This window comes from Diospyros lotus, chromosome 3, assembly GCF_014633365.1.
Source record: "Diospyros lotus cultivar Yz01 chromosome 3, ASM1463336v1, whole genome shotgun sequence".
In the NCBI taxonomy this organism is placed as follows: Eukaryota; Viridiplantae; Streptophyta; class Magnoliopsida; order Ericales; family Ebenaceae; genus Diospyros; species Diospyros lotus.
In genome coordinates this window covers 28399078-28425009 of record NC_068340.1, presented here as the reverse complement: position 1 = coordinate 28425009, position 25932 = coordinate 28399078, and the positions used below count along the sequence as shown (strand labels likewise).

Here is a 25932-nt window from a genome sequence, read left to right as displayed (position 1 = left end):
ATCGCTAGGAGGTGCAACAGACTCAAAGCAAGAGGGTGCATGCATTAACTCATCTACACGCATATTAGTTCCATATAATTGTGAATACTCAGCACGAAAAACATATAACTCTTCAATCAGGTTAAGACGAATATCTCCCTAATTTTGCTCACTCATGCCAAGTAATGCCGCAATGGCACGAAACCCACAATGTCCATCAGAATCTACATTTACAATATTGTGTATGAAATATTATACGTTTGGTGGGAAAGAATCATCATAACCTCGCAATCTATATTTCACATTCACACGAGATTTTGAAAGTTTACATTCCTTCCCTATCTTACTTGAACTCTATATTACTGGGGTTGTATTATCATGAGAAGACTGTACTATTTCAAAATAAGATGGATCACGCCTAGTAGAACTATCAAAATGATATTTTTTCTTTGAGGATGACTTATCTTTTGTTTTAACTTTAACACTTGGCGCCATCAATGAAGTTGTAGCAGGATCAAGTAATTCTTTCAACTTTTGTTTCAATACCAATTTACCTGCCTTTGATTTTAACTGAAACTTCTTATATATGGTCTTTATCTCTGGCTCAATCATCAATAGAGATGAGATATCTTCATCACAAGTAGTCTGCATCAAATGTAACTTTCTCCAATGAGAATGCACAACTGATAAAGGAATTGGTCGTCCTTGAATGATGAACTCTGCAATTTCATGTGCACAAGGCAAACCATGTGTACTTCTTATCACACATCCACATGAAATCTTATCCACCCCAATTTTCTGAGTTACCTGTGTTTCCTTTAACACCATATTCATTGCATTTCTAGAGATAATACCTCATAATTCTCTGAAAATTTCTAGTTTGAAATTATGTTGCACCAATGTTAAGTTCTTCTCAAACGATCCTTTGATCTCAGTATGCTGTAACTCAATAAGAGAGTTGATGATTGTCCATGATGACTCAAAATCACCTTGAGATGATTCGAGATGTCTTTTCAGCTTCGCATGCGCACTCTCAGCTCTTGAACAAAATCATATTGATATATTAGATATTGTAATTTTTGAGTATATTATAATATAAATAATAAGAAAAGATATATAAGATCTGAGTTTTATAAATAGTACCTGTTAGTAGTAACATTCCCAAAATGCATTATCTTATTTGTTCACGTTGCAACAAATTTTTCCTTATAATTATTCAACCATACATTTCTCACATAATTAAGTGCATTGTCATATACATGATACTCAACTGTTAAGTCATGAAACCGACGTTCATATTCATTCTCAGTTGAGGCAAACATAACAAGCTGTCAACCTAATATAAACTTCTCCCATGTCTCTTTTCTATCGAAGAGCTTCTTACAATTAGCGAGTACATTTTTTGATATATGCCACCTACATAATAAGGTGGTAGCATTTGGAAACACTTTATGTATTGCATTTATCAATACTAATTCTCTGTCCGTAACAACTACTCTCGGAAATATATTAGATCCCATCAAACTCTGTAATCTTTCCATTGTCCATGTGTAGTTATCATCGTATTCATGATCCATGAATGCAAATGCAACAGGAAAAGTCAATTCAGTGGATGTTACACCAACAATCTGAAGCAGTGGATATCTGTATCTATTAGTTTTGTATGTACAATCCATTATTAAAACATGGGGGAATACCTTTAATAACTCTATAGCCATCGGATGAGCCCAAAATAAATCTGTAATATAATCTGTTGATCTCTCACATCTATGCCACTCCACATAATTACATTCTCCTAATTTCTTCATCAACTGTTGCATTTGTGATCGATCACCTTTCTCTATAAGTCTATATCTTTAACGTGCATTATATATAGTTTTGATAGTAGTTACGTTTCTATCGTCCTGTGCCTTTATAGCCATCAAAATATTTCTAGGCTTAACAAGATTATTAGACATTGTATTCAATATTTTTTTCTCTTCTTCTGTAAGCCGCCTTACATATGAATGACCCTCAAGTTGAGTTGATGGTGCATGATTGTGAAATCCACATGTAATCTTCAACTTCCATTTTTCGTCTAAAACTTTGAGGCCAACTAATTGAAATGGACAATCACATTTCTTTGAATCTGTACACTTATGTTTTAATTCTTCCCCTGATTCTTCTCTCTTTTTTGATGGTTTATATTTTCCACCTCTTTCGCAAGCAAAACGAACTCTAAATGGCCATCCAGGACCTCCACATTCAGAACCCTTTATCACGATAACAATTTCATTTTCTTTTCCAACTTGTCTAACCCATCCAATAAGTTTTTCTTTATTGCTAAACAACTGATAAAAAAAATAGAATTCAAATATTGTTCAAATAATAATGAAATAAAAGTTTAATAAAAATGTATGATACCTCATTGGTAGTAAATGGTTCAATAGCATCAAATGATTGTTCAAATGAAAAAAAATTATGTAAATAGAAAACATAAATAATTTAAAAACATTGTTCACATAATAATTAAATGAAAGTTTAATAATGTATGATACCTGATTGTTAGTAAACGGTTCAACAGCTGATTGATGAAATGAACAAAAAATAAAAATTATGTAAATAAAAAATATAAATAATTTAAAGTAATGAAATATCCCGAATCATTGGATTCGGGGTTACTTGACTCCTCCAAATCGAAGGATTCGGGGCACATTGATTCCCCCGAATTCGAGGATTTGGGGTATCCTTCAGAGTTTCCCAACTCTTGCTTATAAATAAATTTAGAAATACAACAAATTTTCAAATACCTCATGTATTTCATCATCTTCTTTCTCGCCAGAACATGAATAGTTATTATCTTCTTTGTAAAACTCCGTAAACATTTGTTTATGATAATCTTCTATGCTTAACTTGCCTATCACGAGCAAAACTGTGCTTAGCAATCTTTCGTGTTGAGTGAGTAATAGTTGTTCTGTAATGCTTGTTGTATGTTGAATAATAATGGCTGCGCGGCGTGGGTGAGTAAAAGTGTTCAGATATGGTGAATAAAGTGGTTGTAGCGATGGTGGGTGAAAAATTGCGTACACGCACACTTGAAAGAGTAAATGTTGAATGGTTGAGCATACATCATTTATTAAGGGTAAATATGAGATTTTATTTGAGGATTTTTTAAGAATATTAAAAATAGGTTGTGGAGAGTAAAATTGATGGTTGTAAATAGAATTTCCCTTAAAATAATCTATATTACATATATATCCTTATCCTAAATTACAGATTTATCCTTAATTTTTCAAATCAAATTGAATACCCCACCCGCCCAAAAGCATCATCTTCCTCACCTACTCTCTCTCTCTCTCCCCACTACCTGCCCAGCTTCCTTACCTACTCTCTCTTTCTCCCCACTGCATCCATCTCCGGCCGCCCAACTTTTTCCTCTCTCTCTCTCTCCTTCCCTCACTCTCTCTCGTCTGCTATGCTCTTTCTGGTCACCGTTTGCCGTCGTTGCATCCGCCTCCAACGCAGTCGCCTCCATCGCTGTTCAACACCCTTAAAGTCGTCGCCATCAACGTTTCTGGTTGTCGTTCGCCTCTGTTGCCTCCATCGTCGTTCGCCTCTGCCGTTCTCGCCGACGTCTCCATCTCCCCTCTCTCTCTCTGGGTCTTCTCTATCTCACCCGCGGCTTCTCCTCTCCTATGGCCGTTCGTCGCTGTCGAGCTGTCGCCGACGCCTCAATCGCTTTTCCCCATTCCAGTGTCGCCACTGCCATCAAATAATCTATATTACACACACATATATATACATACTACATATATATATATAAAATGCTGTGAAGAAATATTATTTTTGCTTGTATATATTTTAGTGTTAATATTTTATTTATGAAAGCTGCAAATTTGAGAATTGATTGAATTTCATTTGTGCCTATTGTTGCTTTAATTGTGAAAATTAGGAAGCCTGAGGCATTATTTGGTTAATCAGAGTTTTGTGTTTCAGGTTGGCACAATTACGTATCTTCCTACAATGGATGATCTGGTTTTGGATTTTTGTTATTTATGGTGTTCTTTAATTTGTTCTCAACAGGATGCCATCATTATAATTTTGATTTGCTATGTTATCATTTGTTCTCAACGTTTAACATAGCAAATCATTATAATTTTGATTTGCCATGTTATCACCACAATGGATGATCTGGTTTGTCCACTACATTACCTCCATGTTCACTTCCCCAATCTTCTACTCTTCTGCCTTTCAAATTGAATTTGAATCCTAAATCATACCATTGACTGGTGATTCTTAGTTCTATTATTTTCATATTATAAAAATAAGATCAATTAATGATTATATACAAATTAAAAATTATAATAGATTACCTATCAATAATAAAGTACATTTAATATTTTCTCAAACTAGACGGGTGATTCCAAGGAAGGAGAGGCAAGGAATATGCATGGCAACTAATGAACTAAACCACTTACATTGCTTTCAAAATATCACAAAGTTTCTCCAAGCTTATTAGACAGCAACGGATTTGCTCTAAATTGATTTATGTGTTAAACATGTTTGAAGTGCCATGAAAATCTTGTGGGTAAAATCCAATACCATGCAGTTGACAGTATGAGGATTTTGTATCCCTTATAAATATTTTTTTTGCATGCCAATGAATCAACATGCATGCATATAAGGAAGAACATTCAAGTGGGAGATTCAACAGAAAATTTCAGCACAATGGATTTGGACGCATAAGACATTAACACCAAAAAAGCAAGACTGTATCAAGGTATATAATCCTGTGTACACAATCCAAAACCATTGCACCAAACTTTTAGTTTCCACAGGGAAGGACAACATAACTATATGGTTTTAACAAAGAAAACACAGCTAGAAAGGTTCCCATTAGCATCAATAAGAACAATTAACTTTGCCTCACATAGCCTCACCACCTACACGCTACTAAGCCCACCCCCCCTCCCCCCTAATTCTCCTTGCAAGCTGAACGTCTTTAGGCATAATGGTGATGCTTTGCATGAATTGTATAGAGATTGGTATCTTCAAACAACCCAACAAGGTATGTCTCTGTTGCCTCCTGCAATGCCAAGACTGCATGGCTCTAGAACCTCAGGTCAATCTGCATCCAAACAACATTATTTTATGATGAGATCTATAAATACATTATTTAAAAAAAGAATAAAGCAAACAAAAATCTATCAAGAGATGCACATATTTTATTCCACCAAAGAGAAATTTGATAACCCCCACAATCATCCACGATTCACATACCAAGGGTATTATCAATGGTCCATGGTCCTCCAGGTTGCTCACACTTGTTTTCAATCCATAAAATGTGAAAACTGGAGTCAAGGCTGTAGTATATTGCAGTTGCAACAATAAAAGAATACTCTATACAATGGAAAATTAAAAGCATCCAAAGGATGTTTGTGGCCGAGCCATCCATGACCGCTTCACCAAGCGAATAAACTCATCTTCAGTGGCATCAAATGCCCTCTTTATCACCTCCGCAGACAATCCCTCCTCCTTCCAAAGCAAATTATGGGAAGCAAATTAGGGATTTAGATTGTCTAATTTTGATTAGGAATTACCATTAATTATCCCCATAAGTAGCTGCCCTTGTTTCTTCTAACAAAGTTCATAAATTCAATTTCTTCTTATCTTCCAACCTAACTGAAAATGAATGAACAATTAACCAATTTTGCAACAATCATACTGAAGAGAGCAGCAATGTGTTTCGCTACCGAGAAAGTATAGAACGAACAAGCACCGAAACACAAATCCACACAAAAATGTAACGGAAAAGAGGAATCTGAAACTAGGGATGTGGAACAGTACTGTGGACGACAGGAAAGAGGTGATGGGTGATGAAGCGAGAGACTTCGGGGCTTCCGTGGCCGTCGTAGACGCCAACGAAGGTGGCGGAAGGCGACTTAAAAACCTGGCCTTGGTCTTCCAACGCAGAATTCGCTTGAACCACCGCAATCGAGTAGTCTCCGGAAGCGTGGGGCTTCAAGCCCATGTCCCACAGAAGCCTGCCGCCTCTGCCGCCGCCGCCATCACAACCGAAGCACCGCTCCAGTGGCCTGTAACAGGACTCCAACATCTTCCTCTCCCTCTCTCAGTCTCTCTCTAGAAATGGTAGTTTCTTGCCCGCTCTCTCCCCTAAAAAAATCAACTTTAGTTGTTGGATTCTGGTGAAGCGATTTGCTGATTTGCAAAACCAGACGATGAATCCCAGTCGTGGGAGAAAGAGAGCGGCGGAGGCGAGACGGATCCGACGGTTGCTGGAGGTGCGACGGCGAAGGTGAAGAGACAGAGAGAGAGGGAGGTTGAGAGAGAGAGAAGGGAAGGTTGACGGCGAAGGTGAAGAGACAGAGAGAAGGGGAGGTCGGGAGAGAGAAACAGAGGGGGAGGGAATATGTGGGTCTCCCAATTTGGGCGGGAATTTAAAAAAAATTGGGCAAATAATTGGGCCTTCAATTTATCGCGATAATTTGGTTAAAATCTCGTGATTATATGAGATTGTCAAGTAAGTTGTCGGCCAAATTGGCCGCGTAGCATTATCCATCCGTGGGAGTATTATAAACTGTATCTGTTGTTGAAGTGATGAATAAAAATAGGAATACCAAAACACTCAACAGCCAACATAAGACATGAGAAAGCAGCAAGAAATAAATAAATAGTTGCTCATTGGCAAAATACCATATAGTACGGTCAGCAAACTGTTAAAAAAGAATATATAATAATGACAAAGAGCAAGGAATCTTTTGGTGGTTGGCTGCTCTGCTTTAGCGCTTGGCTAAAGCTAAACATCCTCGTTTAGTTTTTTCAGGGACAAAATTAGGCACGTCTTACAATAACAAATACCAGGACTCTTCAAAAAGATAATCAATTAATATACCAAGAGATCTTCTCTCTTATATTAAATAAGAACCAAAAAATTGAGGACAGTTACCCTATGCGTAGACTCACTCTGTTGCTCTTCAAAAATATTGATACAGAATGGGATGAAGGGTGAAAGAAAATATAATTAGAAGCAAGTCTTGAGGGAGTGTTACCGATTGTCCTCCTTTTATGGATTGAACTACCGTTTAAGTCCACTCAACCAACACAGTCAATTCTATATTCAAAGTTGAGTTATTGTATAAACTCAATATCTACATGAAAGAGAACTCCACAAATAGTTCTTGTGACGGCAGTGAAAGCAGGTTCTAGATAATTCATTCAATCTTATTTTGAATTTTTCCGACATCTGAGCCCCCCCCCCCCACTGTTGAACAAGGCTAGAAGGAATTGGCAGAATTTTAGAGATGATGAGTTCAACCTTTAACGTGAGGTTCATGGTGTTAATTAATATATAGTGGTATCAATGAAAAAAATAATTATTTTAAAATAAGATTAAAATTAAATATTATTATTGTTAAAATTAGAACTTCAATTTAAAATTAAAAAGATTAAAAGTTCAATTTTTTTTAACGTTTATCCCATGATCTTCACATTTTTAATATAATATATGTTAAATAATATTCAAAAAAATAAAAATAAAAATAAAATGTGTACATAAAGCAAATATATAAATACAAACTTTTTATCATAATTGTTGTTCTTAATAATAATAATAATAATAATGACGACGAAGACGACCATGATTTAGAAACCCACCTTGCTAAAGCCAACTGATAAGTAAAAAGTTAAATATTCTGTCTTTGTATTGATTTTCATAATTATTGTATTTATAAAAATCAATTTAAGGGCAAATTTGACTTTTTAAGAGCCGGCTTCTCACTTCGCTCTACCATGTCTATCATTGTCCAAAAATATATTTGCACGAAATCTAGTTTGTATAAATATTTTAAAATTAGACACTAATAAACATCAAATTTTCAAATTGAATTCTAATTTAATTTTGATGTTCTAAAATAAAATTATGATTATATAGCCAGCTTGATGATCGTTTAAGTTTTCAAAATGCAAATGTTTGTTTTTTTATTTAAATTTATTATAATATCTAATAAATAACTGATAAGAATATTTTTATAATAAAAAAATTAAAAATTAAAAATGTTATTTTATCATTATTTTTTTTTAAATTTTTCCACGAGTATCTGTAATATTTAGCTAAACACAAAAAATAATCCTTAATTATGACCAAACACTTAAAACATTTTGTCTTGACAAAATTCTCATAAATGACTCGCCATTTCGAAGACTTAATCAGACCCAGCCCTGGGAATCCTCACATGCCTCTAAGAAATATCAAACACAGCAGACAACACGAGAACCTTCCAAAACTGAACATTTGATTTGGGAAAGTGAAAACCAGATTAGACAAAAGAAAGGGAGAAAAATGTTTACTCTACTCTTCTGATTGAAAATGTCAGGCTATATATATTAAGGGTTAGTTATTAGAATGCCTATAATTACAAAACACCATGTAAAAGAAACTGGGGCTCAGGCCTGATATTGATACATGAGAGAGAGAGAGAGAGAGAGAGAGAGAGAGAAGAGAACAAACGCAATGTACAAGAAAGACGGGGGCACGGCCCCCATGGGGACCTCATCTCTCAGGCCATTTTCAAAGTTTATCCTAGGCGATATGCGCAAAATATGCCTTGTCCGCATTGGCAAGCCGTTCCTGGAACTCAGCCCACTCATTTCTCTCCCTTCGCCGCACCTGCACTCGAATTAGAAATAAATCAAACTCAATCCTGACAATCTTGTTGATTATACTCTTTCTTCTTTAAAATGCAACAAGATGTTACAGATTAATCACTTTAGCACTATTATATCTAAAAGAAAAAAAAAAAAATAGAGCTTAAAGAACAGAACCAACAGGTGATAGCTGAGAGACAATAATAAGGAAAAGACAGCAAATTGCTGCAAACAGACACGGTATATCCGAGTATGGGGCATGTATGCGTACCACTTGCCATGGAGCTTTATCCTTCTCAGGCTTGACCTAAATTCCAGTTAAAAAAAAAAAAATATATTACTATGAGAGTGGTAATCAGAAAACAGTTTCGCCAGACAACAGTGTAATTATCTTCAACATAATGTAACAAAACAAGCCCTGATGCTATGTTTGGGACCAGGACTTGTGAAATGAAAAGAAAATGGAAGGAAATAGATCTACTTATGTGCATGTGCATAAATAAGTTTACCATAATGCTGTGTTTGGGGCTAGGATTTGTGAAAGGAAAAGAAAATGGAAACAGTAAATATGTTTAAAAGGTAAAGATGAGTGTATATAAACAATTTTATTTTCCTTTCTGCTGAAAAATCTTAGATCAATATAGCCAAAAATTAATAATCTTCAGATGTAAAAAGAAATGAAAAAGAGTTTAGTCAAAAAAAGAAAAAAAGAGATAAAGAAAGAAGATCAGAAAAAACATATGTTTCTACAGGGAGAGTTCCATCTGTATCTTCTCTCTTCAAATAATGTAATGATACAGCAATGTGTGTGTGTGTGTGTGTAGATATAAACACAGAAACAGCAGAAGATGATTATTACCTAGGAAGAAAAAGGAATGTATAATTCTCTTGAACTGGAAAATTTTGGAAACTGTTCTGAGAAGATAACTAAAGAACTTGGAGTCAAAATCTTCAAAATTATATCCACACTCATAAAAAACATCCCAAAGATGTTTTCCAAAAATTTAAAAAATGGAAAAATTGGGAAAACAGATTTATTTTTCTATTTGGAAAATTCTCATTTGAACATGATTTCCTGTTTTCCATTTTCCTTGGAATTTTTTTTTTAGGAAAGAAGGGCTATTTTTCACAACTGAATAGGCCCATAATGTTTAATCTCAATGCATGGAGAGGCCAGCCATGGCAATGCGGAAAGTGAAAGAAAAGGAAGTGGATCAAACATATTCTACAAGGATGGAGATCTACAGCTAATAAACATGACAACTGGGTTGTAATGTTTAATAGCAATGATTTTATTCATGTGAAGGTAAAATGTAGATATGCGTGCTTACCATTTCCTTGGAGATAAAAAAGAGCTAAATTAGCGTAGAACTATTGACATATTCACTATAACATCAGGAACAGAGAGATGCTCATCTGAGCTTCAAACAACTAAGGCATATTAGCTGCCATGTGAAACTCAAGTTGAGCAGGAGAAGTTAAAAGCCCGTCCCTAGTGCACAAGGCTCCCCACTTTGCAAGGGTTAGGAGAGGGTTTGTTTTTATACATAGCCTTACCCTTCCTTTGAGAAGTAACATTAGAAAAGGGTAACAGCACTATGGTATTAACTTTTATAATTAGTAATGACTTAACAGCAAAATTCATACTATTGGTCTAGCTCTTTCTTCACCTACCATGATTTATAGTCTTCTCTTTCTATCCTCTCTTTTCAGGTGTCAGCAGTTTGTGAAACAGCATGCATTCACAAAAAGGAAAATTTTCTATTCTTCTACATGCTATTTTATATGTCAGGTAGCTCAGGGCACAATCACTAGAAGGCTTTTCTTGAAAAATCCAGCAAAGATGATGACTCACCTGTTTTGCCAATGATGGAATCAATTGATGAATGAGCCACTGTGAATCAACTACACCAATTTTTTCATGTGGATGCTGCAAGGTTAAAACAGAAGTGATTATGAAATGTTGCTTAACACATGTAGATTTCTTCATGTTCATGAGGATGTGTCAACAGAAGCTACCACATCATATAGCATTCAAGGAGGTCCCCACAGAGAGAGAGAGAGAGAGAGAGAGAGAGAGAGAGAGAGAGGGTCCACTTTTTTATGACATGCACAAATTGTTAAAAAAACATACACAGGAGCCCCCAAAAATGATTGTGATCTCAATTAGATGACAATTGCCAACTAAGAAGCAGCAGTTTTGTTTTTTTGGATGGACCCAAGTTACAAGCCAATGATGTTAGTTTTTTGCTTGACAGTAATATGACATGATATCTTTTGCTGTGTAGAAGAATATCCTTTTTAACATTACCAAACAAATCCAAGAAAGTACGAAGTTCCAAAGAATTTAGAGAAACAATAGCAATTATTAGCAACAGAAAGTGGAAAAGTTACCTCCACACATCTCCTAAGGGCAAAGTCCAATCCCCAGCCATGCACCAAATCATTCTATAAAGTTATTACACAAAAAGGTCAGTGTAGCTAAAATTTGCGAGGGAAAACCATTCCGGAAACTCTCAGAATGGCACTACCAATAGATACCCCTATATATATATATATATATACACACACACACATATGTAGACATAAACACATAATCACATTTGCAATCCCAAGTACTAAAAGACAACCTGAATCATGTGCCAAACACAACGCCATGCCTTCCGAGAAAAAACAGGAGCCATTATCTCCACAAATCTGGACAAATTCAGAAAATAGAAACAAATTATACAGTGACACAAAGTGCAGTTGTACAATTTAGGTATTAAGAAATTACAGTTTGGTTGCAGAAATCAACGTCTTGCTATGTCATCTAGCTAGCTAATTAACAATTCTTCAGTCTAATTGACTTGCAGTATTTTGTAAAAAAAAAAAAAGGGGGGGGAGAAAAGGAAGCTGGTTAATCTATCACTAGTCTTATATAGATACTGCCTGGGTGGTGCAGTCCCTACCCTTTCCTTGCTTTCTTTCTTTTTGGTTCTAAACTTCCACATTCAACTAATTAGCATAAAAGTAATTTACAGTTTCAACCCTAACTTTTAATGAACTACAATAAAATTCCCAACAATTATGGGGTTTTATATAAGCAACTCTGGAAAAAGTTCTCCACTTCCACATCCTTTAGATGCACACAGTTGATGGATATTGACATTTATGAAGTCCAACAAAACAGTCAAGAAAAAATGGATTTGAAATCAGAGCATGCACACTAATTATGTGATACCTGTGAATACAGTAGAAAATTCAAAAACAGAAAAAGAACAAAAAAATAATAAATAAGAAGCAATATCAATATTATAATAGAGTTGAACATAATTCAAAGTGAACCAGCAATCCACCAAAATTTTTCATTAACTTCTACTAGGCAATATTCATCAGAAAAAGGAAGGAAAAAAAAAAAACCAAAGGCACAAAGGAGAAACTTATGAAGAAAACAAAAACCAATTAAGAGCACAGGGCTATATATGACTCAAGCTTTGCTCCATGTCCATGGCTTGCCTAACTGTAACCTTTAACATATCAGCAACTGCTAAGCTACTCAGTGTTAAATCGAATATACTGCAAATACAACAGAAAAATTAACTTGAATCCACATCTCTGAGTCTCATACGAATGGATGATTTGAGAACAAGTTAGACATTAAACTTATCCTAGTTATCATTTTCTCAAAGAAGCTAGAAAAAATCAGAGCATAAACATATATTCTTAGATGGATATCATGGAAAGTTGCACAAGTAGATACGATAACCAAATTTTTCTAGAGATAGCAGGGCAAAAATTAATTTACCAAAACCAATTCAGAAAACCATCAGCATTTGGATTTGTATGTGTGTGTGAGAGAGAGAGAGAGAGAAAGAGAGAGAGAGAGAGAGAGAGGCTACGCAGCACAAGGAGGTGAATTTGGGCTACTGCACCAGCTTGATTTCTCTTCTGTACTCCTGTTGACAAATCCAGATAAAAAGTAAGAATTTCAGCCACATTCAGTATACAAGAAGTGCCACAATGGTACATGTGTAACATCATCTGTTACAAGGATTCGAGCATAGATATGTGTTAGATGTTCAATGCATTCTTATCTAATTCCCAAATTAAAAAAAGAAAAGAAAAGAAAAGAAAATTGCAACAGTACAAATGTTAAAAGTTGAACATTGAGTTAACAGATGGGAATGCAACTAATTAATGTTAATGAATACGTGGTGAAGTCTTCAGTGACTCTTAGCTTCATCCATTTCCCATTAAGTACCTATTTTTCCCCTAAGCTATTCCATGAACATCATTCACTCAGGCAACCATGCCACTTAAAAAGTAACATAAGAAGGGAACTTTATGTGCAATTGTACATGACATTAATCACCAAAGATGATAGCAGGGTTCACCTTATGCCTGTAGGATGCATATCCATCCAAACACATCTGGATTAATACATATTTCATGCTTTCAGAAGGGTCAAAGTAACATAAAAAATTCCCAATTTTTGTTATCTATTTTTTTTTTTTTTTTTTTGTGGGGGGGGGGAGGGGGGGGGGGGAGTGTGTCTCAGAGTGAAAACAGCAAGGCCTACTTGTGAACTTCTCTGTCACCTCTCCTTTCTGTCAACTGCCATTGTAGTCTGTCATTGGGCTCGATACCCGGTTGAGAAATCTCCAAACCATATTTCTTAACCAGTTTCATATACCTGGTAGATTGCATAGAGGAAAGAACATGTAATCGTTCCAGTATGTTTGCTTAAATGAGAAAAGAATGAATGAAGGAAAGAAAACTTACTTATCACCATTGAAGTGTTCAACACCAAGATCTTCATCCCAGATGAAAATGTAGTCATAAACTGCCACAATATCAGGATGCAAAAACCTCTTTGCATACCACCTGCAAAAAATAAAAAATTTAGATGCAGAAACAGGTCAAAGAAGTAAACATCAGTAACCACAATTGATAGCTAATGTTATAGCACAATCATTTTAATCCACAAAAAGAAGCAACATTCAGAGAGAGCGAGAGAGAAGAAACTGTGACTCTCCATTTCTTTGCCTATTAAAAAGGTAATCATCATATCTCTGTCTAGAAGTAGAACGTGTAATAGTGTTCAAATGCTGAAGCAACATAAAATGCTAAAGAATCTTACCATTTTCCCTGTTTCCTTACGCTGACATGAACTGCCTTCTTTGACCACTCAAATTGATCCCACTCACTTGTCCAGCCATCATAATGAAAAAGCATTATTTGGAAATCCTCAGAAAACTAATAAAAATTACAATAGGATTACAAACTGTTGTATAAATTTCAACATCAAAAACCAATAGACGTAAAGGAATGGTCAATTTCCCAACCTTTTTCACTGATGCATCAATGTTATTCATCTGATCCAAACCAACTATGAATGTTACCAAGTATTTTGGCTTCTTTTTCAAATCCTGAAAGCACCACAATGGTCGCAGTAAGACAACTTAAGTTAGGAGGTGCTAATGCACAAAAAGAACAATGAAAATATGGCAGTAAGAGACAACTTTTAAGACCGCATGCATATGACCTTGGATACAAATGCGACAACATACGCAATGCTATGCTTTAATTCTACCAGAAATTAAGATATGACATACTAGAAATAGTAAAGCATAAAATAAGTCATGACATAGATATATGTACACACATAAAATAAGTATGCATAAAAAATTACTCATATTCTGAATTTCAGAAAACACCATGGATGAAATAGCTAAAAGTTCTATAATCTAAAATTCTTGAAATTAAAATAGTTAAGGAGTACCAGTAAAAAGTTACATTGTCATTATCTTATAATTGAATTTCAACCTTTCAAATCTCATTTGTTTAAGTGATAGAGACAAAGGTTCAAGAGAGGTCACAAAATGTGCATGAAGAGTCAGTTTTGAGAAAAATGAAAAATAAAATGACATATTTAGACTTGTTCTGATATGCATTTGCAAGTGTCCAATGACATTGATGCCTGACACAATATTTGATATGACACAATATTTGATATGACACAACATCTTCCTAAAGGCGTCTGCATCTTAACATTGTGAATTTATTTAATTTTCCTTCATGGTGAGAGATTTATGTTATGCTCATCATTTTCAATGTGAAAAAAATCCAGCAAGAACATATTTCAAAGTGGAAAAGATTAAGACAATTATATCTATGAAAAGACAACTCAATCCCTACCAAGTACCAGTAACAAACAACATATCAAGCCTCAATCCAATTAGGTGGGGTCAATTACATGGATTCTTAGCTTCACAATCATCTCCCTATCTATGGCCATATCTTCTGCAAGACAACACAATCCCAACCAATCTTAACAAACCTGGCATTGTACATGGAGAACAAAAACCTGACTACAGTTTTGATGCTAATAGACACCAGACAACTAAAGACCACAATTGAATTGAAAATCTGTAGACCTTTCACAGATACATCTCAAGGCGTGAAAAATATATCAGCAAATATAGTAAATATAAAATGCATAGTACAAGATATTTTATGACAACAGTATTTATGAATTAACAGTAGGGTCTGCCCCATTGGGACTTCTAAAATGACATGCAATCATGATCAATTTGAGAGTTAACAATTTTAAAAAGAGTAAAAACAATTCCAGCCATCTAAACTGGAAACAACACCAAGATTCATTACATCAACAGTTATTCTTTTTAAGCAACATACCTCGCTGGGTTCACCCCATAATCGTCGCAGATAAAAATCTGACTCTGATACTATAATTTCTGGCGGTAGTGACTCCGCACCAGGAGGATTTGTTGTAACATATATCTGGGATGAAACAAAACACAAGCAAGTTATCACTTGAAGTGAAAATTGAGCATGAAACTCTAAGTTTGCTGGAAAATAATTTGTAAATATATGGGAAAAACATGTTGATATAGTGTTTTCAAACAATCTGTAGCACAAGGTTGCAGAGAATTGAGTTAATTAAAGCCAAATCATTAGGCTAAACAAGCACAGAAATTTCTATGAAGTTGTGAAGTCTCTAGTCAAACACCTTAATCCCACTAGGTGGACATAAATCCTTCAATACATGGGAAAATCTAAGCTATGCTAATCACAATAAGGGAAGACAATATCACATATTAATATACCTCTACTGGTTAAAGAACCATTAAGAAGAAGAAGAAGAAATCCTCCCATCTAAAAAGACCAACATGATGCTAGGAACAAGTCTAAGAACCAGATCTATATTCACTATTTAAGTGAATCAATCTTTCACCAATTTCCCAAAAAGCTTATTATATATAAAAATAGGGAAAGTGATCTATATCAATCAATTTGACAAAGTTATTAAAAGCAGTCCAACGAATCTTTCACCAAATTTCCCAAAAGCTTATTGTACATAAAAATACACTCAGCAATCTATATCAATCAATTTGATAAATTCATCCACTAAATGCAGTCCAATGAAATGAAAAGAATTAAAGGGCCAACAGAAAGGTACCTTAGGTGGTTCAGGATCAGTTGAAACACGCATTTCAGGTATGTGGCGGCTTTTATGTCTATGACGATAGATGAAGGGTACATTGAGATTTTTCACAAGACTTGAAGGCCAGTTAATCTGCAAGATTTCACAGTATATAAAATGGATGATAGGCATCTTCCACAACAGAGTTTTCCATAGAATGTGATATTGTACCTCAGACAGAGAAACCAGGGGAAAACAAATTCCAATAAAATATCCAAAGACCATCCCCATTGTGGCTGCAATTATAAATCTGCCCCTGTGATTTGGTTTTCTAAAGGCTCCACTGCAAACAAACCAGAAAAGTAGTCAAGTGGGTTCCATAGTAAAGGTACTGCCTTTGGACTTTCAAGTCAAGTCATCATACAAGTAAGATGCAGTTCAGGAGAGCATCAGTGCAAACCTGCGGAATGTCATCCCCATCTTGGTAAAGTCATTCAACTCAAAGGGCCATTCCCTGGGCAAAAACCTATTCCTCGAGCAACTCTTCAAATGTGAACAGCACTATCCAGTTTCAAGAAAGAAACTGTAATTTCTCCCAACACAAGTTCCTGATCACCCCAGTCAAACACGTCAAGTGAGTAACAGATACAGACATGTAGAATCTGAAATAGCCATGAATACTACCGCAAATTTTTCTGACCTGGACCTAATTTTACAATAACAAAATAATAATTAATAAAAGCGTAAACGGTATCGATTGGATGAGTTTTGCACAACAATTGAGGCAACATACCACGTAAAAAGTTGAGGAAAGAAAGACAGTAACACAGCTGGCGAGCATGAAAAGAGAAAAAACCCTATAAACCCAGTTCAAGTAGTTTTGTTTTTAAGCGTACATCTAAAGTCCAGCAAGATTGTGCAATCTCAAACTAAGGTTTACGCAGAAATTTTTATACCTAATACCATTTCAATTTTATTTAGTAAACGAATATATAATTCGAAAACTACTCAGACCTACATCAACATCATCATCGTATGAAAATTCGGGAAAAAAATATCACACACCTTGACGATTGGGTTTTCTCCTCCGGGAAGAAATGTTCATCAAGACACTGCAGCGGTGATGAACGACAAGATATAGTATTTATACTGTTTAAAGAAACCAAATGATGATAGTTCAGAATTTTATCAAATGCATTCACGATTTTAAGCCGTACATGCATTTGAATTTAAGAATTCCAACTATATGCAACCCTAAATGGCGGAAAAATGTCAAAAGAAGGAAGCGTTGGACAAAAGCCAATTAATGAGTATATTGCATATGGATCGCATTTCATATAAAGATCATCGAATTCAATTCTTGAATATATATATATATACATATATATATAAACGCATAAGGGAATATGCAGAGCAAGCCAACCTTCAATGATCAATGCTTTTATCGCAGAATTGGTCAAAAAAGTCTAATACCCGATAGGGTTTGAAGCTCGCAGATTTTGCAAAGCAGGTGCGGAGGGAGGGAGAGAGGAGGTGATTGCGAAACATTGGTTTTGGAGGGGGGCGGAAACTGAAATTTGTTCTTTTGCAGTTGCAGGTGACCAAACTGCCCTCCTTTCATTCAATTTACAGCGATGAATGCATGATGCATCGCTATTTCAATAACATTAATTAATTAATTAATTAATTAATATCGTTCTAGCTAGTATATAACAAAGTTGGCATAAAAATATTGTTCTATTTGTCACTATTTTTAACATTAATTAATGCTTAAAAAATCATCAACAAACTGCACAATCACAAATACTTTATTTGTTTGACAATTAGTATTTTATTATCATAAATAGTAGAGTTTATTAACCCTAATTCTTATCATTGATCGATGCTAATAAGGTAATAATATCATTTTCAATATTAGAGTTATCCATCCATTGTTTTAGTTTTAGTATAATGAATGGATGGTAATTAATGTTACTCTTCTGTTGGAGTTAATGCTAATATCCAATGATATCGATACACAAAAATATATACTCTAAAGTTATTTATAAATTAAATTTCTAAACATTATATTTTAGTTGTGTTTGTGCTAATAGCTATCCATTTATGTTATTATTAAGAAAACACTCATTTGGTATGTGAATTTTTTTTAAATACCCTTTTATGTTATATAATTTTTGTTTTTTTTAAAAAAATTATGTTAACAAAATTTGAACTTATGACATCTAATTATAATTAATTTATGAACACACCAATTAATCTTTAATGGAAATATTTTATTTTTTGATATGTACACAAAGAGTAGTGATTTGTTGCCCGCGACGCATGCATGTAGGGGGTGGGACTCACTTTTTTAATATAATTATATTTTCACATTATCTTTGATCTCAAAATAATATTTGTTATGTTCTATTCTTATTGGACAGATAAATAATCTATAAAATAATAAAATATGATGGTAGAATATGATCAAATATGTTCATATGCTCTTATGAATATACCATTATTGTTTTCTTAAATAAAAAATAGACGATACAAAATAATTGAGTTATCATTTAATCTATTTTTTTTCTTGATAAATTGTATTTATTTAATTGCATATATATATATATATATTACTTAAATGTCATCAACATCAGCAAATAAAAAATGTGAAGAAGTCACAAATTCCAAAACCCTTGTCTTATTTGTAAATTTGAATGATAAAGGATGTTTTTTCATTAAATTGAACCACGAAGATGAAGATGAAAACCCAAACATAATGCTAATTTCTATTGCATTTCACCATGAAATCAATGTAGACCAATTCCATACAAGAATATTTTGCTCCCTTCCATTTGATAGGGACTAAACAAAACAACTGGAGAATTGCTGCTTCTCCAAAGCCTGATGAAGCCTGTTAATGGAACTAAATTTTTTTTATCAACAGATACCACAGAAGAAACAAAGAAATAACGAGCATTAACATAAGTTGAACCAATATTAATTCATCAGAATCTACAGTGCAAAGGCAGCCCAGTTCATGATCAACCATTACGATCTGAGTCTCAGAGGGGCTGCTGCGCGCATTGAAACACATCTTGCCCCAACTTGGCTCCGGCGGCCTTCTTGAACCCCTTGAGAGAAACACATTTTGTACATATTTTTATCTAATTTTCATTTTAATTTTGTGCCATTTTTTCTACATATATATAAATTTTGAGTTTACATGAACGGAAGGAATTAGCCGCAATTGGAGGCAGTGGCGGAGAAGGATGATGTTGATAACAAAGAAACAGCCCAGGGGACTCTTTTCTCCTTCAGCTATAGCAAATCAGGCTAAAGCCATTCTCGTCGAGCTTGTAATGCATGCGGTTCATGAATCACAATATATAGAGAGCTGTACAGAAGGGAAATCCCAGCTGAAGAAGCATGAGCCTACGAAAGATTTATGTACAAAAATATTAGTTATGATAGGTAGAGGGACATGTATATATGTAGGGATCAGCAATTAATCTGGGTGAATGGCTGGCTTCTTGACCAAGTTTGACAGGTTGAAGTTAAGGCAGGACCAAGGTTCTTAAAATCATAAAATCGTAAAAGGGTATTTGATATGTAAAATCGAGTGTGATTTAATTTTAAAATCGTAAAATTACAAAGATTTTTGGTGTAAAAAATTGTAAAATCCTATCCGTAAAATCAAGAGTTTTAACAATCAATAGGCTGGAGGGAGATTTCAAATAGGTCTCCACCGGTTTGGTCACTTTTACTTTCTGAAAGAAGTCAAATTGAAAAAGAAAATTAAAGAAGAAGATCAAAGCATATATCTAAATCTAATTAGTTAATAGTTGTTCATTGATCCTTCATAACATTAAATAATGGTACATGCCTGGCTGGGGCCGGGTTTGGGTTTATATATTGTAATAGTATATATAAGAAATTTAATTTCTTTTATAGATAAATAAATAGTCGGCCATTTTTAATTTAAGCTTGGATTTCTTTATGTTTATATACCTGCACCTTGGTGCCGATCTGGATGCACTTGGACCATGATGGCCTTAGTCCTTAATTAGACTACATGCTCAATAAAAGCCAATCCAAAATTAAGAAAAAATATATAGGGTTAACCAACCACGTACTCAAGATTCTATAATAATTTTTTTAAAAATAACAATAAATACGTTATAAATAAAAAAAATTAATTTGATTTTTATATAGTTCTTATTTTCATATGAGAACCATTTTTATTTTCAATTATATATGTAAGAAAAATATATTTTTTTTAATTTATAAAAGAGGGTCCGAGACAAAAAATCAGGCGACCTTCCATTTCAAATTCAAGGTCAGAAGCCCGAAGCCAAGCAAATTTAAGTCAACTGTTTACATCAAATCCAGTAGCATGCCAGTTGGGCTCATGCCACGTGGCAACCTCGAGTGGTGTGCATTTTCCTGCGAATATCATCATCTATTGGCGGCCATGTAAGCATATATTGTGCTAATTGAGGACAAAGTCTGTTTCCTAACTTAATTGAGAAATATATTATAATTATTATTGTCGAATTAAAATGGGCTAAGGCCAGTCTTGATTCGGTTCATTCTCAATGTGTATCTGGATTTGAACTTAAAATGTTTATTACTGAAACTTATATATTATTCTTCAAGTTTTGTATTAAAACTAACTTAATCTCTCATATAAATCTCTTGAGATTGAGCTTCACCCCTTTTATTTAATAGACTCTTATATAATTCATGCTTCTAACTATTAAAACATTTTTAATTTATTCAAGGGATAGCTTAATAAATTCTTGAGGGGGTGAACATACTACTCGTTTGAAAGGAGAATTGAAATTTTATTGATGAATTGTGTATAAAAATATTACTAAAATCATATTTGATAATATTTTTGTAATTATCAATCACTATAATATTTTTTTCTTTTTTCAATATAAACATAAATAGTTACACCATATAAAAAAAATTCTATATAAAAAATTTGTTTAATGACTATCTCTCATTCATGAAATCCAAATGTTCAAAAGATGTTTCTTGGCCACAATGTTTGAAGAAGTTTGGCTCTTTAAATCTTGGTATATGGAATTAAATGAATAAACAATCAACTAAGATCTCTTAGACATAATTAAATGTGCACAAAAAATAAACAAATATACATAAATTTATTTTGTTGTCTAAATAAGATTTACCCAACGTGAGCTAGGAAGGAGAGGGAGGGCGGGGCCATACACATTCTCTCACATTTATTCACGTCGAACAAATGTTATGTTACTCAACATAAATAATATTATATTTTCTCAAACTACTAAAATCATATATACTATCCTAGTCTCATGGGATAAAAAAACACTTCTAAATTTAAGAGACTTGTAAATTTTAGTTATTCTGCTTTTAAATTCTAAAATAATGTTTTTCTTTTACGTTGATCTGGATTTTGAAGATGAAATATACTGGACATTGATGAACCTGTAGACCCTTAAAAATGCCAGGGGTGCTTGCGAACTCACCAAGCAGTCATCTTCAGTGTCTAACCTTACCCTCTTGGGGATGAAAGAAACGACTGAAGCCATATAAATAGTTGATGACCAACTGGGTCGAGACTTGAGAGTCGGCCTGGTCCATTCAGTCCTCGTCCACTGAAAAATCAGGCTCTGTTGGCTTCTGCAAGGAGCTGACCCTCCCGGAATCCGACCCACAAAGTTCATTCACACCCCCTCTAGTGCTTCCGTTCAACCCCCGCCTGGCACTAACAGCAAATCCCGAACCGGACAGAGGCGACTCAGACTCGGCATCCATCGGGTACTCCTTAGCCTTGAGCTCCGCCGCCGCCTTCCGCTTCTTGTAGCGGCGCCAGGCCGCTTGTATAAAACACACCGCCCACGTCCGCCACTGGTGCGAGTAGAACCTGAACTTGTGCCGAAGCTGCTTGCTATGGAGCCTCCGGAACTGCGACGCCACGAACTTCAAGTCCTCGGCGCTGAGAGCGAACGCCTCCACTTCAGAAATGGCCTTCACCGTGCGGGTGGAAGACGGCAGAATGACGCTTGGACGGGGATCAAGCGCCCACGTTAAGAGCTCCTCACCGCAGAAGTCACCGGGGCCTATCCGGCACGAATTGAAGAACCCCGTCCGGCCGCCGTTGGTGGTATAGGAATCGAGATGGCCCCGGATTATGAAGAGCATCTCGTTGACGGGATCGCCCTCCCGGACCAGCGACGTGCCTTCCGTGCACAACGCCGGTTTAAGCCTCTCGCATATGGCATCCAGCATTCGCTCATCCATTTGATCAAACAGTGGAACCTGTTTGATTAATTGTTTCGTTACCAAATTGCCTTTTATATTATAGCGCAATGATCAAGAGGGTATTGGTATTAATTTGTTACTTACTCGACGAACAAGATCGAGGCAGAGATGGCGCTTGATGTCTCGCCGGAGATCCAACGGCAGGCCACTGAGAATAGCTTCTTCGTCGACTCCGTGAGTGGTGACCCACTTGTACTGATCGTACTTCCTCACGGATTGCTTTAGTTCAGGAGGCAGCTGCCGGTGGCGCATCCACTGCTCTGTATCCATTCTCTTGACCCTCCATTCTTCCAACCGAGCTGTTGTGGATTGCAGATACGTCTGCCAGTGCAAGTTAATTATCAGTGCCATGTAAATGGAAAATTTAAAGCCTTCAAGGTCTTCTTTGTAACACTTCAACTTTCGTCTTTATAGTTGATTGTGACCCCTCACTTCTTCACAACTTTCACCATTGACCCAATTCTATAATAAAACAAGAAATTTGATATAATTACTTAATTTTTATGCAGAAAAACTTAACCATGAATTATGGATAGGCTTTCCACTTTTTAACAAATGAATGTACCAAAGTGATATATTTGAACAAGAATTTTGTAATTTTGTTTCTTCGCATCATATTTTTTAATAAACAAATATAATAAAGTTAAGAAAAATGATATATAACAGACAGACAACATTTAGGAGGTCTCACCCCCTCTCCCAACAGGCCCATGTCCCACATTGGGTAAACGTGGGCAACATAACAAAATTAATAAAGTTAGAACAATGTTATAAGTAAAGTTATTATCATATTATTCTAATGATATTTTTTTTTTTTTGTGTAGAAAAGTCATGAAATTATAATTTTTCCTTGAAGGCAAGTCTAATATTATTGTAGAACTTACTTGCATGTTACCAATGAGCAATGCAAAGAGAACTAATCCCAGAGTGGCAACTATTATAGCGAAGATTATTTCTCCAACTTGAGTGCTTGTGGAAAGATTTTGTCCCAGGGAGCTGCATGTATATATTCACAAAAATTTATGAGCGTTAGATCAAAATGCAAAGGAAAATAAATATTCTCATAGATCGTTTTCTAAAAGAAATGTTACTAAAACAATTAAAGGTAATTTCTTAACTTATGATTACTGACTGTTTTGAAAAAGAGAGTAGAAGAAGAAAGCATGTGCATGTTACCTCAGGTTCTTCAAGCCCCACCAAAGACAATAGAAGTACTTGTTGAAGAACCTTGAGGATGTAACGTTAGATGTCATTGCATCACTGTATATGCCAAATGGGTAGGAGCTGCCATTGGGATCACATTGGCTTGTGATATTGCTTGATTGGAACCATGCATTTCTAGCAGCATCCTTCACCATTTTGCAGTCAAAGAACCCAGGTTGACATGATTCCTGCTTCTCAAGGCCGCAGGCGTTTCTCCAGCAATCTTCTTGTCTCTCTATTGATAGAAGGTACCAGCAAGCCCCTAAAACCTACAATTCAAAAACATTAACTTATAAATGTTGTTTTTGGGTGACCCTGTATGCTCGATAAATTTAACCAACATATATTTAAAAGGTAGTGATTACAAATTCTTATCAATAACTAAAAAAAAAAAAAAATTAAGAAACACCATGGACTAGAGCAATGACAAATTGACAACCCACCTTCATAAATGTCATTTTTTTTGCAAAAATTAAGGATTTTTCTTTTACTTACATGACTTGCTAGCATGTAGAGCATCAAGTTATAAGCAGCCCCTGCCCCTGCTGTTTCAGTCACTACACCGGTAGCTTTCACAATTTGCGACGAGAGCGGAAATATGAGAAAAAGCCTGGGTATATACTGAACTATTATGATGAACCGAAGCACATTCTTGGTGTTTGCCATTGTTGAACCCCTTAGATTTGGGATCACCACCCATATCAATACCTGATTATGAAAAATTACAAACCACAAAGTCTTCTCAATTTAGCATATGGAAAAATGATCTATATCCCTTTCATAAATTTTGTACAAATATTTTCACCAAAATAATGCGACACTGCTTTACCCTTAACGCATAAATAGAAAAAGTAAAGTGTTATTCTGATTTCTACTGTTGTTATGGTAACATTAATTCTAATAGGGTCGTAATAGCATATAAATGCAAATTTTATAAGTACGTTTTGTATTGAATTATGTAATTTATTACAAATGATTTTGTAGTAAAAACCGAAATGCTTACGAAAGTAACTCCTAATCATAAAATTATTATTACTATTCTAATTTAGTGGTATTTTTCTGCAAATGAAAACATCACTCTACGAAGAACAATTAAGAGAGGTGAAAAGAAGATGAAGAGAATGCGGCTGAGAGATACCTGAGGAAGGGGCAGGGCAGCAATGGCATCAATCCAGAAGCTCTTCCTCAAGTACCTTGAGCCAATTTTGGCAGAGTCTATGACAAGCTCTCCTCTCCCAAATACACGAGAAGAAGGCGCAATATAAGCCGTGCGAAACTTGACAAAAATCTGAAGCACGTAAAACACATCCGCCATTGATCTGACAACTGTGAGGGCAGCTTCGAGGGCGATTCCAATCTCTATACAAACATCGTCTTTAACCTCTGGCAAGAAGAAGAAGAGAGGGTCTACAAACAGCGAAATCAAACACGCCACTAAGAAAATCTTGTTCCATCTCCGAATGCCCGGGCCGCGAGGATCCAGAATCTTCTTCTTCACTTTCTCGTAGTCCTCGGAGAAGACTCTGGATAGCACTCTCGCTTTCAGTAGTGATTTTCCTGTTACGCTCATCTCCCTCTTACTGCTCGGCTCTGATATTTGCATTCCGTTGATCTTGTACTTGATCTTAAACACGCTGTCTCCGTTGAATTTTGGCAGTTTTTTAGTCTCGACATCATCTTGAAATCTGTAGATCGATTTTTTCAGGCGAAGCTAATTTAACTAATGTTACATAAAACTGAAATATCGAAACAAGTTACGAAAACAGAATTGAGAATTCAGAGGCAAAAGCAGGAAGCAGAGGAAGGGACGAACCTGACAGATCTTGAATTTCCGTACGCCATTGGGGTTTAATCTGGCTTCGGCTTCAACAAGAGGATTTGATTTTGATCTGCAGAGCCACAAGAAGCAAGCGGGAGATGGAGAAGGCAGAGCCACAAGAGCGAATGAGGCCTTCTTCTTCTCTGGCTTCTCTTCCGGCACGAATCATGTGAAGGAACCAGAAGAAAGACAAAGTAGTTGTGTATGGACTACTAGTGGTGAAATTAAACTCTTTCTCTCTCTCTCTCTCTCTCTCTCTCTGTCTGTCTCTCTCTTTCTCCCCCTCCCTGGCTGTGATCCAAAGTTGAAGTGATCGAACATGTGACCAATTCCTTGAAAGAAAAGGTCCACGACTTGCATTAATTTTCAACACCATGAACAGTTTTTATATTCCCTTAATACACCCGTCATAATCGAAATCCTGTTGTCTTCCCTACTACTGAAGAATGGATTAAACTAGACTTTCCATACCAGTAGGAAAACAAAAAAAAAAAAAAACAAAACTAATAGAGTCAGCCAGTTTATAACCAAAAGAGAAGATTGTACAAATCAAATAACTAACAAAAAC

At 35.3% G+C, this 25932-nt stretch overlaps 3 protein-coding genes across 8 annotated transcripts; all 3 read right to left on the bottom strand.

The window, feature by feature from the left end:
* Positions 1 to 4700: 4700 nt before the first annotated feature.
* LOC127797711 (probable protein phosphatase 2C 78) lies at positions 4701 to 6389 on the bottom strand. Of its 3 annotated transcripts, none has more exons than XR_008022268.1 (2): positions 5239 to 6389; positions 4701 to 5086 (listed from the first exon to the last, which is right to left on the bottom strand). XR_008022268.1 is itself a non-coding variant. In XM_052330831.1 (2 exons), exons 1-2 carry the CDS (start codon positions 6071 to 6073, stop codon positions 5082 to 5084), a joined length of 273 nt encoding a protein of 90 aa, XP_052186791.1. In that variant the 5' UTR covers positions 6074 to 6389; the 3' UTR covers positions 4701 to 5081. The 3 variants fall into 3 exon arrangements, 2 of the variants coding, with proteins under 2 accessions (XP_052186791.1, XP_052186792.1); XM_052330831.1 differs by having other exon boundaries at positions 5806 to 6389; XM_052330832.1 differs by having other exon boundaries at positions 5849 to 6389.
* A 1943-nt stretch (positions 6390 to 8332) lies between these two features.
* On the bottom strand, positions 8333 to 17656 carry LOC127798362 (uncharacterized). Of its 4 annotated transcripts, none has more exons than XM_052331880.1 (17): positions 17475 to 17656; positions 17117 to 17200; positions 16512 to 16659; positions 16283 to 16394; positions 16088 to 16204; positions 15304 to 15408; positions 13950 to 14033; positions 13745 to 13860; positions 13387 to 13488; positions 13184 to 13297; positions 12999 to 13034; positions 12504 to 12560; positions 11253 to 11319; positions 11017 to 11070; positions 10478 to 10552; positions 8894 to 8929; positions 8333 to 8644 (listed from the first exon to the last, which is right to left on the bottom strand). In XM_052331880.1, exons 3-17 carry the CDS (start codon positions 16529 to 16531, stop codon positions 8558 to 8560), a joined length of 1182 nt encoding a protein of 393 aa, XP_052187840.1. In that variant the 5' UTR covers positions 16532 to 16659; positions 17117 to 17200; positions 17475 to 17656; the 3' UTR covers positions 8333 to 8557. The 4 variants fall into 4 exon arrangements, with proteins under 4 accessions (XP_052187840.1, XP_052187841.1, XP_052187842.1 ...); XM_052331881.1 differs by having other exon boundaries at positions 17117 to 17163; XM_052331882.1 differs by lacking the exon at positions 17117 to 17200.
* A 3462-nt stretch (positions 17657 to 21118) lies between these two features.
* Positions 21119 to 25658, bottom strand: LOC127796278 (protein CNGC15b-like). The gene is made up of 7 exons (XM_052328345.1): positions 25359 to 25658; positions 24684 to 25230; positions 24041 to 24253; positions 23519 to 23814; positions 23227 to 23338; positions 22427 to 22663; positions 21119 to 22339 (listed from the first exon to the last, which is right to left on the bottom strand). Exons 1-7 carry the CDS (start codon positions 25385 to 25387, stop codon positions 21662 to 21664), a joined length of 2112 nt encoding a protein of 703 aa, XP_052184305.1. The 5' UTR covers positions 25388 to 25658; the 3' UTR covers positions 21119 to 21661.
* Between the last annotated feature and the right edge of the window lie 274 nt (positions 25659 to 25932).